Genomic DNA, 14,132 nt, shown 5'->3' on the forward strand with positions numbered 1-14,132 from the left:
GTATGATTCCATTTATTTGAGGTACCTAGAATAGTCAGATTCATAAAGACAGGAAGTGGAATGGTGGTTACCAGGGATCAGAGGAGGTAGGATTGGGGAGTTATTGTTTAATGAATACAGAGTTTCCATCAAAACTAAAAGTCTTTTAGCACCTGTACCACCCCTAGAATTTCTGGTAAACCAGCACCAGCCTGAAGATCATGTTCTCATCAAAGAGTGAAAAAAAAGGAAACTCGAATCAGCCTAGGAAGGACCCTACCTTGTGCTGCAAACCACTGAGACTGCTGTTCATACAGCGAAAAAAGGATGGATTCACCACAACTGAGTCAAGAAAGCGCCATCCCCTTCAGAGTTGTGGGCCATAGTCCCAGGGGAAAACCCTACCAAACTGAAGCTAAGAAAAATTTAACTCTTTCTTCTATTCTATTACTCTTTCTTCTTTCCTCGCTGTATTACTGACCATCTAGTTATTAACATAACTGTCAATTTTGCCTCAAACTATTGCATTTAATGCTTGCCTTGTTATACCCTGTGGGGACTTGCCAAGTCAAAGACAGCTCTCTACTTCAGAAAAGTACCTCTGTCCTTCCTGACTATGCTCAGACTGGCCTTTAGTAAATTAGGGCCATTTAATCCGGGAAATTTCGATAAAGATTCCAGTGTCGACCAGGAGTCTTGCCCCACAATGTAGAGCTTTTATGTCGTAGTTGGTCCAACGTTCTGTGGACCACTAAAGAGCAAGGATGGACTGCCCCAACCGGTTTTTGTAATTTCCTAAAATCGTACATTCATTTTAATAGAGGATCATAGACGTTAAAGACTTAAAACAAACTTTGGCAATTAAGACAGGATACCAAGATGCAAATACCTAGTTGGAATGGATCAAATATTCCATCTGCATGTTACACAAAAGCAATTGTTGTGCTTGTGCACATGGCAGGCCAGAGGCCCAGATTATCCCCTTTCCACTAAGGTGGTCCCCCAGTCAACCAGGCGTGGGCTGCATGGTAGCTCTTTTCCAGGATTCTACAGCCTGGAGTAATAAGCTTGCCAAACTGTCTCTGCTATATCCCAAAGTCCGGCACCATGAGGGTCAGCCCCTAAGGGCCATCCAGCTTCTGTCTCCCAACACTAAGTTCACTTCGTGTCTCTCACGACAAGGAGGAAACTTAGTGTTCCTTGGAGACCTGAAGGGATGCAGTGAGCTTAAGAATTTTCAAGAGCTTATCAATCAGTCAGCCCTTGTTCATCCCCGAGCAGATGTGTGGTGGTATTGTGGTGGGCCTTTACTGGACACTCTGCCAAATAACTGGAGTGACATTTGTACCTTAGTCCAGTTGGCTCTCCCTTTCACCCTGACATTTCATCTACCAGAGGGAGGAAAAAATAAGACATTGTAAAGTGAGAGAAGCCTCTTATGGGTCTTTCGACTCTCACATCTATTTAGACACAATTGAAGTCCCACAGGAATACCAGATCAATTTAAAGCTTAAAATCAAATAGCTGCAGGATTTGAGTCAATATTTTGGTGGGTGACAGTTAATAAAAATGTAGATTGGATAAACCACATCTATTACAACCAACAGCAATGAACTTTTCATGAATTAAAAGAAAAAACTCATGTCGGCCCCAGCCCTGGGGCTACCTGACCTGAAAAAACCCTTTACACTCTATGTGACAGAAAGAGGAATATGGCAGTTGGCGTTTTAACCCAGACTGTGGGGCCCTGGCCAAGGCCAGTGGCCTATCTCTCAAAGCAACTAGACGGGGTTTCCAAAGGCTGGCCCCCATGTCTAAGGACCTTGGCAGCAATGGCCCTGTTAGCACAAGAAGCAGATAAACTAACTCTTTGGCAAAACCTGAATATAAAGGCCCCTCCATGCTGTGGTAACTTTGATGAATACCAAAGGACATCATTGGCTAACAAATGATAGATGACCTAAGTACCAAAGCTTCCTATGTGAAAATTCCCGCGTAACCACTGAAGTTTGTAACACCCTAAACCCTGCCACCTTGTCCCCGGTATCAGAGAGCCCAGTTGGACATAACTGTGTAGAGGTGTTGGACTCAGTTTATTCTAGTGGACCCAACCTCAGAGACCATTCTTGAACATCAGTAGACTGGGAGCTATACATGGATGGGAGCAGCTTCGCCAACCCCTGCAAAGTGACTCTGAAGAAGACGACGAGCCCTGCTCCAGTCACACCCAGAAGCTGACTGGTCCACACATGGCCTAAGCATGGGAAAACTCATCGCGGGACTCATTTTCCTTAAAATTTGGACTTATGCAGTAAGGACTTCAACTGACTTTCCTCAGACTGAGGACTGTTCCCAGTGTATACATGAAGTCACTGAGGTAGGACAAAAAGTTGCTACAGTCCTATTATTTTATGGTTATTATAAGTGTACCGGGACTCTAAAAAGAACTTGTTTGTATAATGCTATTCTATACAAGGTATGTCGCCCAGGAAATGACCAACCTGATATGTGTTATGACCCATCTGAGCCTCCCATGACCACAGTTTTTGAAATAAGATTAAGGACTGAGGACTGGTGGGGGCTTTTAAACGATATGAGTAAAGTGTTAGCCAAAACAGGAAAAAAGGGGTGCCCAAACAAGTCACCTTGAAATTTGATGCCTGTGCTGTCATTAACAGTAATCAGTTAGAAAGAAGATGTGGTTCTCTTAATTCGAAAAGAGGTTATATGGCAGAAAATAAGTACATTCATCATGAATTAGGGCTATATAGAAATAAATGTGGATATTGGTCTTGTGTCATTTAGGCTACTTGGATAAAAAATGAAAAAAATCCTGTCCACCTTCGGAAAGTGAAAAGTGGCCCTTCCTGTACCAGTGGTCAGTGTAACCCCCTGGAACTAGCAATAACCAACCCCCTTGATCCTCGCTGGAAAAAAGGGACTCGATGGGGCTGGACTGGATCCTCGAGTAAATATTGTGGTTTGAGGAGAAGTTTATAAATGCTCTCCTGAGCCTGTATTTCAAACCTTCTATGATGAACTGAATGTGCCAGTACCAGAAATTTCAGGAAAAACAAAAAATCTGTTTCTGCAATTAGCCAAGCATGTAGCCCAGTCTCTCAGTGTCACTTCATGTTATGTATGTGGAGGAACTGTAATGGGAGATCAGTGGCCATGGGAAGCCCCAGAATTAGTACCTACAGACCCAGTTCCTGATGAATTCCCGGCTCAAAAGAATCACACCGATAACTTCTGGGTCCTAAAAGCCTCAATCATTAGACAATACTGTATAGCAAGAGTGGGGAAGGACTTCACCCTTCCTGTGGGAAGACTCAGCTGCCTTGGGCAAAAAACTGTATAATAGTACTACAAATACAGCCACCTAGTGGCGTTCAAACCACACTAAGAAAAATCCATTTAGTGAATTCCCAAATTTGCAAACCGTGTGGACCCACCCAGAGTCCCACCAGGACTGGAGAGCCCCCAGTGGATTATACTGGATATGTGGGCATACGGCTTACACCAAATTACCCAACCAGTGGGCAGGTAGTTGTGTTATTGGCACTATTAAACCATCTTTCTTCCTACTGCTCATAAAGACAGGTGAGCTCCTGGGCTTCCCTGTCTATGCTGCCTGCGAAAAGAGAAGCATAGCTATAAAAAATTGGAAAGATGATAAATAGCCCCCTGAGAGAATCATACATATTACGGGCCTGCTACTTGGGCACAGGACAGCTTGTGGGGATACAGGACCCCCATTTACATGCTCAACTGAATCCTACGGTTACAGGCTATCTTAGAAATAATCATTAATAAGACTGGCAGAGCCTTGACTATTCTGGCCCGGCAAGAAACTCCAATGAGAAATGCTAACTATCAAAATAGATTGGCTCTTGACTACTTGCTAACAGCTAAAGGAGGGGTCTGTGGGAAATTTAACCTTACTAATTGCTGTCTACACATAGATGATCAAGGGAAAGTTGTTGAAGACCTAGTTAGAAATATGACAAAACTGGCACATGTGCCTGTGCAAGTGTGGCATGGATTTCATCCTATGGCCATGTTTGAAAAATGGTTCCCAGCACTAGGAGGATTTAAAACTTTTATAATAGGAGTTATAATAGTATAGGAACCTGCTACTGCTCCTTTGTTTGTTACCTGTACTTCTTTTTTTTTTTTTTTTTTTTTGAGACAGAGTCTTGCTCTGTCGCCCAGGCTGGAGTGCAGTGGCCAAATCTCAGCTCACTGCAAGCTCCGCCTCCCGGGTTTACGCCATTCTCCTGCCTCAGCCTCCCGAGTAGCTGGGACTACAGGCGCCCGCCACCTCGCCCGGCTAGTTTTTTGTATTTTTTAGTAGAGACGGGGTTTCACCGTGTTAGTCAGGATGGTCTCGATCTCCTGACCTCGTGATCCGCCCGTCTCGGCCTCCCAAAGTGCTGAGATTACAGGCTTGAGCCACTGCGCCCGGCCAACATGTACTTCTTCAAATGATAAAAAGCTTCATCACTACCTTAGTTCACCAAAATGCTTCAGCACAAGCGTACTATATGAATCACTATCGATCTGTCTTGCAAGAAGACATGGGTAATGAAAATAAAAGTGAGAATTCCCACTAATGAGTTAGGTTCTCAAAGTGGGGGGATAAGGGAGGAGACCATCCCTCATATTGTCTTATGCCCAATTTCTGCCCCCAAAGAAAGAAGAAGTAAAAACTAAAAGGCAGAAATGAAATCCACAGTTAGACAACCCCGCACCACGCCCTGGGCCTGGTTAAAGATCGACCCCTGACCTAACTGATTATGTTATCTATAGATTCCAGACATTGTATGGAAAAACATTGTGAAAATCCCTGTCCTGTTCTGTTCCATTCTGATTACCGGTACATGCAGCCCCCAGTCCCATACCCCCTGCTTGCTCAATCGATCATGACCCTCTCACGTGGACCCCCTTAGAGTTGTAAGCCCTTAAAAGGGACAGGAATTGCTCGCTTGGGGAGCGTGGTTTTTGGAGATGTGAGTCTTGCTGAAACTCCCAGCCGAATAAAGCTATTCCTTCTTTAACTCGGTGTCTGAGGGGTTTTGTCTGTGGCTTATCCTGCTACAGTTTTATTATAATAAATATTGAGTGAGTAGTTTGTACATAACACTTTTTTTTCATGTTTAGGAATTGTTTATTAGGATAGATTCCTAGAAGTAGGCTCAAAAGTTGGTTCGTATTTCTCCCTCTGCTGTTCTTGTGACGTTCAACTCCTCATTATCACAAAGCACTGAAGAAGTGTAAATGTTTGCCAATAGTTGGTACCATCTAAATTGCCTCCCAAGACGGTGAATTCCATGGATTATAAAGGTGTTAAAGAGTGTCTAAAACAAAGTTTACTTTAAATTTCTTATAGTCAGCCGGGCACAGTGGCTCACACCTGTAATTCCAGCACTTTGGGAAGCCAAGGCAGGTGGATCACTTGAGGTCAGGAGTTTGAGACCAGCCTGGTCAACATGGTGAAGCCTCATCTCTAACTAAAAATACAAAAATTAGCCAGGCATGGTGGTGTATACCTGTTATTCCAGCTACCGGGGAGGCTGAGGCAGGAGAATCACTTGAACCCAGGAGACGGAGGTTGTAGTGAGCCGAGATTGCACCACTGCATTCCCTACCTGTTGTCCTCTCCAGTTCAAAAAAAAAAAAAAAATTCTGGCCGGTCGTGGTTGGCTCACGCCTGTAATCCCAGCACTTTGGGAGGCCACGGCGGGCAGATCACGAGGTCAGCAGATGGAGACAATCCTGGCTAACACGGTGAAACCCTGTCTCTACTAAAAAATTACAAAATAAAAGTAGCCGGGCATGGTGGGGGGCACCTGTAGTCCCAGTTACTTGGGAGGCTGAGGCAGGAGAATGGCATAAACACGGGAGGCGGAGCTTGCAGTGAGCCGAGATCTCGCCTCTGCACTCCAGCCTGGGTGACAGAGCAAGACTCTGTCTCAAAAAAAAAAAAAAAAAAAAAAAAAACTTACGGTTCTCTTACTTTATAAAGAGAAATAAAAGAATACTGAATATAACTGACATCTTAACCTTTTTTTTTTCCTATTTGTACCCTTCCCTCCTTGGACTTCATCCCTCTTTCTCCCTTTATTCAGTTCATTCTGATTTCCCTATAACACCAAAGCTCACACTCAAGAATCAGATAATATTTTAAGGTTCTCTTCAATCCTGGAAATTTGTGCTCTGGACACAATTGTGCTATAGGCGAAGATGCTCTTGTGTTTCTTCACTCACCCTTTCTTGTATATTGCCCCAGTTGCAGCTAATAGAGATCCTATGGTTACCAGGGATACCAGCTTTAGGATGATGCAGCTGCTAAATACTGCCGGAGTCAGAGAAAACCTGGGGCCTTGATGATGCTGTTGAGCTGCTGAATCAACCATCCCTAAACCCTGTGCTCCCAAGACTTCCTGTCACGTGAGCTAGTAGATTTCCATCTTGCTTGTCTATTTGATATGAAGTTGCTGCTACTTTCAGTCTAAAGCATTAAGTCAGATCCATTTCTGGCTGTGGGATTAGGGTGAATTTTAATCTGGTTAAAGGTTGAGTAACTCACCAGGGAGAAGGGTCACAAGAGAAATCCTGGTGTGGAAGAGATGTAAGTAAGGGCAAAGAGATGTGAAAGTGTTTGGTGTGCTTGGAGGACTCAGGTGAGATGGGAAGGAAGGACAGCTGAGGTCAGGAAATGGGAGATGAGGTAGATAGGCTGGGGGTCAGGTTCTCAGGAATTCGAATGTTTTCCTGTGGGAAGTGAAGGAACTTCAAAGATTTTTAATCAGGGAAATGACATGATCAGATTAGCCTCTAAGCACTGACATAGTGACTCCTCCTTTCTAAAATTCTAATGAGAGTACAAATAAGACAGAATAAGAGGTAGGAAAAGAACCAATATAAGTGAATATATTGTAGGACTGCCTTATACATAGTATACTAACACATATGCATATTGATGAGGTTATATAAATATATTTAGCTTTATGTGTGTGTGTGTGCCCGTGTGTATTCAGAGAATGCAGCTTTGGATTATCCAATTTTTTTTTTTTTTTTTTTTTTTTTTTGAGATGGAGTCTTGCTCTGTCGCCCAGGCTGGAGTGCAGTGGCGCGATCTCGGCTCACTGCAAGCTCCGCCTCCCGGGTTCACGCCATTCTCCTGCCTCAGCCTCCAGAGTAACTGGAACTACAGGCGCCCACCACCACGGCCGGCTAATTTATTTTTGTATTTTTGGTAGAGAAGGGGTTTCACCGTGTTAGCCAGGATGGTCTCCATCTCCTGACCTCGTGATCCGCCCGCCTCAGCCTCCCAAAGTGCTGGGATTACAGGCATGAGCCACCGCGCCCCGCCCCAAGATTTTTAATTCAATTCCTTGTTGGTTGTTTGCAATGACCTCATGGTAATAATCTATGAGCTAGTGTTGTCATTATTTTGACAAAATTTCATAATAGATTTTATAAAATCTTCCCTTTTTTTTTTTTTTCAGAGTCTCGCTCTATTGCCCAGACTGAAGTGCAGTGGTGTGATCTCAGCTCACTACAACATCCACCTCCTGAGCTCAAGCAGTTCTCCTGCCTCAGCCTCCTAAGTAGCTGGGATTACAGGCACCCGCCACCATGCCCAACTAATTTTTGTATTTTTAGTAGAGATGGGGTTTTACCATGTTGCCCAAGCTGGTCTCAAACTCCTGACCTAAGGTGATCCTCCCACCTCAGCCTCCCAAAGTGCTGGAATTACAGGCATGAGTCACTGCACCTGGCCAAAATCTTGCTGATTTTATAATAGAAAACCAGCAGTTTCTGAGCTGTGATTCTGGCTTCTGATTCCACCTCTGTTTTTGAGTGTGACATTGAAGTTAGACCTCAGTTTACTCTACATAAAATGAGTTAGCTAGGTTAGATGATATACAGATTTAAAATATATTAACCATCTTATCTTACAACTACAATGTTCTATAATGGCCCTTCTCTCCCCCTCCCTCCCTTTCTTTCTTTTTCTCTCCTCCCCCACTCCTTTTTTTTTTTTTTTTCAACTTTTATTTTAGGCTTGGGGTACATATGCATATTTGCTATGCAGGTAAACTTGTTCACGGGGGTTTGTTGTACAGATTATTTCATCACCCAGGTACTAAGCCTAGTACCCAATAGTTATTTCTTCTGATTCTCTCCCTCCTGCCACTCTTCACCCTCAAACAGGTCCAGTGTCTGCTGTTTCCTTCTTTGTGACCACGTGTGTGCTCTCATCATTTAGCTCCCATCTTTTCTTTTTCTTTTTCTTTTTCTTTTCATTTTAAAATTAGGAATGTCTCTAAATAAAATTCTGTACAGTTACCTAAGGAAAACTCACATATACTCTACATCAGCTAGAAATGTGTGTTGAACTGCAGATAACAGAATACCCAGCCCCTATAGCAGAGGCTTAAACAAAATGTGGTTTATTTGACTGCCATTGTAAGAAGTCTAAAGGTAAAAGGTTGTTAGCATGGTCCAGGGGCTCAGCCACGTGTAGGCCAACATCTCTGAAATTCTCCTGGCCTTTATCTCATAGCTCTCATTTCTTGAGTGTAAGAAATAAGAGGGAACTGTGGCACCAAGGGCATCTGCTCCCTTTCATGAGAAAGGCAAAAGTTTTTACAGAACCATCTCTTCTCCCTCCCTATCATCATTTCTCACTTACGATTCGATGGCCAGAAGAAGGCCACATGGCCACCTCTGTAGTAAGGGAGCCGGACAGAGATTTGTCAACTCAACTTTTGTATACAATTTTAGAGAATTCAAAAATGGACGTGCCTTATGGTACCCAGGTTCAGAATCCCTGATTGAAAAAGTTCGTCACACTATCTGAATCTACGTTTTCAGGTCCTCACTCCTCAGAGAAAAACTGAAATCTAAACAGATTTCTGAAAATCTGGTTTGAAGCGGCAAGCTGTTTAAAGGCCAGGGAATCAAATAAGGTAATGTACTATGAAACTTTGGCAAACTGTTAAGTTCTACTTAATATAAAGACGTCTTTCTGTTTTGAGAACTTCCTTTGTTATCTATGTATTATACATCTTGGTTGCTATTTGCCTCGTGTGTGTAAATAAAATAAGATAGAAGTAGGGCACAGTAAAGACACAAGCAAATCAGTGCCAGGAACACACAGAAAATATTTTATTAGTTTCCAAATTAAGAAATGACAAAGGAGGACATATTTCAGGAGAAATCTATGACTCTCCTCAGAGAGCCCACTCTGGCATTCATGGACCCCCAGTCCTGGTAGCGCCTGTAGTCCCCCGGTGTCAGCAGGTACTGCCGTCCTCGGTAGTTGGGCAGCTCGTAGAGGACCCAGGAGCCCTCCAGCACGTTGAGGGAGTGGATTTCATTGAAGTGGAAGCGGTCCTGAAGAGAGGAGCAGTCCTCAGTGAACTCTATCATCTGGCCTCTGTAGTCCTCCCTCTCATAGAGTCTGATCCTGTGAGAGCCAGCCTGGCAGACCCAGAAATAAAAGGAGGAGAAAAGCAACCGTGAAACGATTCCAATGCATTGTCAGGCAGTCCAGCTTGGTGAGGACCTGCTCAAGTCATTTAGAAATACATGGCAAAATTTAATTAATTCTGAATATTTATAAACTCCTCATTACCGAGGGCAGAAATTCAGTACCTTTTCAAGATTATAAAGTGTGGTGAAGAAATTCAGAAGGAAATCTCACTCTTTAATATATTCAGCTATTTCTCAGCATGAGCTGACTCCTATGCTCAGTATCCTGTACCACACACAAACCCAAACCTGTAACAGCTTATTACTATTTTATGCCATTTTGAAGAAATGTTTTAATATTAAAATAAACATTAAATTATAAAGAAATGTATTTAAATTATGTATAATTTTAATATACATATCTAATATATTTAATTATATACTATATTTAAAATATAAAATATATAAAATTATATTTTATTTAAAAATAATTATATTTTATTTTAATAATTATATTCAAATTATATTTTATAAGTATAAATTAAAATTATATTTATTTTAAAAATTACATTTTATTTAAAAATAACTTTACTAAAACATAAATAAAATATATTTAAAATACACAAATATAAGGGCTGGGGTAGTGGCTCATTCCTGTAGTCCCAGCCCCTTGGGAAGCCGAGGCGGGTGGATCACTTGAGGTCAGGAGTTCAAGACCACCCTGACGAATATGACAAAACCTTGTCTATACTAAAAATACAAAAATTAGCCAGGTGTGGTGGTGCATGCCTGTAATCCCAGGTACTCGGGAAGAGAATTGCTTGGACCCGGGAAGCAGAGGTTGCAGTGTGCCAAGATCATGCCACTGCTCTCCAGCCTGAGGGACAGAGCAAGACTTTGTCAAAAAAAAAATAAATAAATAAATAAAATAAAAATAAAAATAAAAATACAAAAATTAGCTGGGTGTGGTGGCGTGCTCCTGTAACTCCAGCTGCTCAGGAGACTGAGAGAGGAGAATCATTTGAATCCAGGAGGCGGAGGTTGCAGTTAGCTGAGATCTCACCACTGCACTCCAGCCTGGGCGTCAGAGTGAGACTCTGTCTCAAAAACACAAAACAAAACAACAACCTCCCAAAAATAAATATAACGTAAATGAAATATATTAAAAATATATTAAAATATATTTAAAATATAATATAATTTATAGTTATATAAACATATTAAATACATACTTATTAACTAGATATATTATTAAATACATTATATTCGTTAAATATATTTAATGTAAATATATTTAAAATATTAAAATATAATGTATTTTAAATATAAGTAAAATATATTAAATATATCATTTAATATACTGAATTAAATGATAATGCATTGTTTAAATAAATGAGATAAATATCATATGTTAAATATATAAGCCTTCTTTTTAAAATATAAGTATTTTAAACATATTAAACTATTAAATATTAAATATTAAGGTAATGTATTAAAGAACAATTAATTATAAATCAATGATTTGTGAATGCAATGAAGAAAAATGGGGAAAAAATAAGTAAGTCCAAGGACGAATTTTTCATAAACATTAGTGTTCTCACACACATATGGGATATACGTGGCACCTGTGTGAAATATCTGTGTTGCTCTCCATTGAAGGAAAATCTTACTCATATAGGTTGGGAAAACCCAAAATGTGCAATACAGGAGCAAAAAGGGGAAAACGTCTCTTTGCTTAGTAACTGCCGTACCCTCTAGCATTTATTCTTCTATTGGGTATTAGTGGTTTTTCTACAACTCCATTCTAAATGATTCCAGAACAGGACTTTAAAGTCTTATACAACCCCTAGGGCAGGCGACACATTCCTACTCAATAAATATTTGTGGATTAATTGTGATTAATTGGTATCTGGGTAACACTTTGCTTTTGTGAGGGGCAAACTCTATTGACTTAATCCACTATAGTTCATCTTTTGTCCACTCTGAGTTATTGTGGCTCATCACTACTTCTAATGTTTAACTTTTGCTTGAAACCATCCAGTGAGTGTCCTGAGGGCCTGGGTCCTGACATGAGGCTGCACTCACGTGGGGGATGAGGCGGCAGGAGCGGACCGAGTCGCTGAGGCCCATCCACTGCTGGTGGTCGGCATAGTCGCCGCGGCGCAGGAAGTATTGGAGGCCCGAGTAGTTGGGCAGCTCATAGAGCATCCAGCAGCCGCTGTCCACGCGCACCGAATTGCAGCGGCTCAAGTAGGGCTGCAGGTTGGGGTGGTCGCTGCTGCATTCGTAGTGGCGGCCCTGGAAGCCCCGGTCTTCGTAGAGGGTGATCTGCAAGGCAAGGCGAGGCAAGGCGAGGGCTCACAGGCCTGCCCCTGTCCCAGTCTCCGGCCCCCGCCATGCAGGAAGCTCCCGGGGCCCGGGGCGCGGGCTGGGCTCACCTTCCCCATGGCTGGCTGGACGTACGGCGGGGCTGAGCGGGTGGGGCGGCGGCGCGGCGGGGCTATATAGCGGGAGAGCTGCTGCGTTGGCAAGAACCGCACAAAAGGGGCCCGCGGAGGGGAGCAAGGGCATTTTCGTGTTCTCTTTTTATTCTTTGCTGTCCTAGTCCGCGGGGCTCATTGTGGATTTTGGTCCCATTGTCTCTGGAGGGTTCGGATTGCTATCATTGGCTGATGCTATTGAGAATGTTTGTAAAAAGGTAATTTGGGACATTGTCTATTTATAATAGAAGTGGAGCTTCAGCTATTTCACATATAGTTCACGCTTTTGTTTGTATAGGTTGGGAAGAAACAAAAAAAGCTTAAGTCGGGGAGCAGAAAAAGCAAAGACTCTTAATAAGGCAAATATAAATTAATCTGTCAGAACTACAGTATTACTTACGTGCCACAATGCTGAATACTGATTGTTAATAGGAAGGAAATGGGCTTAACTGAATGTTGAAAATTTCAAGTTTAGTCCTTTAAGAGAACGTCGTCATGAAAGGGTGTAAGAAATTGGAATATTTTATCAAGAGAGTTCACAGAATTTTGAACCTTTATTATGGTAAAACACACAGCAAACATGAATCTTCGATACTGGGTCTGATCTTGTTACAGTTATGCCTGGAAGGAGCTGAGAATTAGATGTTTTTCTCTTAGCTAATGGTGGTGCCGTGATTCAAAAGAGAGAATAGTTAGTTCTAAGATGCTTAATCTCAGAAAGAACTAAAAAGGGAAATATCTACGTTTGAGGAAATTAGAAAAGTAATATGTGCGAAACAGAAAAACATGATCTCTTAGCTTATTATTAAATAAAACCAAATTCCTAAGAAACTTATTTCTAGTGGGATCTAGAATACACCTTTGTTCTCTGAACGAGCGAGAGTACACAAGGCCTTTGACTCAGAGGAAATTAATTGCATGAACACGAAGGGGAGCTATGGCTGGAATGATGCAGGGAGAGGAAGGAATAAATGTCTAGAAGCTGGACTCGAGGAAGACTTTAGAAAGTATTTATTGGCCTGGAAGAGAACAGTTTGATGGACTGGAAAGAGCACTGGAGTGGAAAATGACCTGTGTCCAGCTTCTTTCATGTTCAAAGAATTGCTCACAGCCCTGTGTCAACCCATGGAAGTACTTTGTCTTGTCTTTGAGTCATAAATCTTTGTAAGTGGTATTTATGAATTAAACACCAACTATGTGCAATACAAATTATTTTAATTCTTATTTTCTGGCTGCTGCTGCTGCTGCTTTTTTTTTTTTTTTTGTATTCTTTCTATGTAGAGCTCTGCAGTGGTAGCGAAATACCTTTTTCTTTTGTTTTGTTTTGATTGTTTTCTTCATCCCCATTGCTACATATAGCAGGCTCATGGTAGGTGCTCAAAAATTGGTAAGGATCCTAACTCAGAGAAGTTGAGTCTCTAGTGGCTAATAAATGGAGGATATTGAAATGGAAAATAAACTTGTGGCTGGGTGTGGTGGCTCACACCTGTAATCCCAGCACTTTTGGAGGCCAATGTGGGAGGATCACTTGAGCCCAGGAGTTCGAGACCAGCCCCTGGCAATGTAGTGAGACCCCCTTTCTATAAAAAATGAAAAAATTAGCTGGGCATGGTGGTGCACTCCTGTAGCCTCAGCTACTTAGGAAGCTGAGATGGAAGGATCATTGCTTGATCCTGGGAGGTTGAAGCTGCAGTGAGCTGTGTTTGTGCCACTGCACTCTATCCTGGACAACAGAGTGTGACCATGTCTCAAAAAATAAATAAATAAAATAAACTTGCAGTATGAGCCAGTAGTCTCACTTCTAGGTCACTATCTTTTTAAAATTATGGCACATCAGGGTTAGCGTATATGTACAATGTCATTCTTTGCAGCATTGTTGGTCAAAGCAACATTGGGAAAGCCCAGTCACTTAAGTGGACAAATGGTGAAATGGTCTAAGGGACCTCCAAACAACAAGATGCAATTCAACCATGAAACAGAATAAGATACTGACCTAGATATATGTCCATATTATAATACATTTTAAAAGCAAGTTGCAGACTAATATATATAGCATGATTCCATTTTTGTAAAGAAAAGAAGCATGTGTTTTATGAGACAGCTATATAAACAAGGCAAAAATCCCAGAAGGGTGCTCACCAACTATAAACAGGAGTTAGCAATGAGGGGCATCAGAAGGACTCCCTT

At 41.8% G+C, this 14,132-nt stretch overlaps 1 protein-coding gene across 1 annotated transcript; it reads right to left on the reverse strand.

Annotated features, from left to right (window-relative positions):
* Nucleotides 1-9,135: 9,135 nt before the first annotated feature.
* On the reverse strand, nt 9,136-11,999 carry CRYGD (crystallin gamma D). The gene is made up of 3 exons (XM_003907880.3): nt 11,904-11,999; nt 11,551-11,793; nt 9,136-9,474 (listed from the first exon to the last, which is right to left on the reverse strand). Exons 1-3 carry the CDS (start codon nt 11,910-11,912, stop codon nt 9,202-9,204), a joined length of 525 nt encoding a protein of 174 aa, XP_003907929.1. The 5' UTR covers nt 11,913-11,999; the 3' UTR covers nt 9,136-9,201.
* Between the last annotated feature and the right edge of the window lie 2,133 nt (nt 12,000-14,132).

This window comes from Papio anubis, chromosome 10, assembly GCF_008728515.1.
Source record: "Papio anubis isolate 15944 chromosome 10, Panubis1.0, whole genome shotgun sequence".
NCBI classification, from domain to species: domain Eukaryota; kingdom Metazoa; phylum Chordata; class Mammalia; order Primates; family Cercopithecidae; genus Papio; species Papio anubis.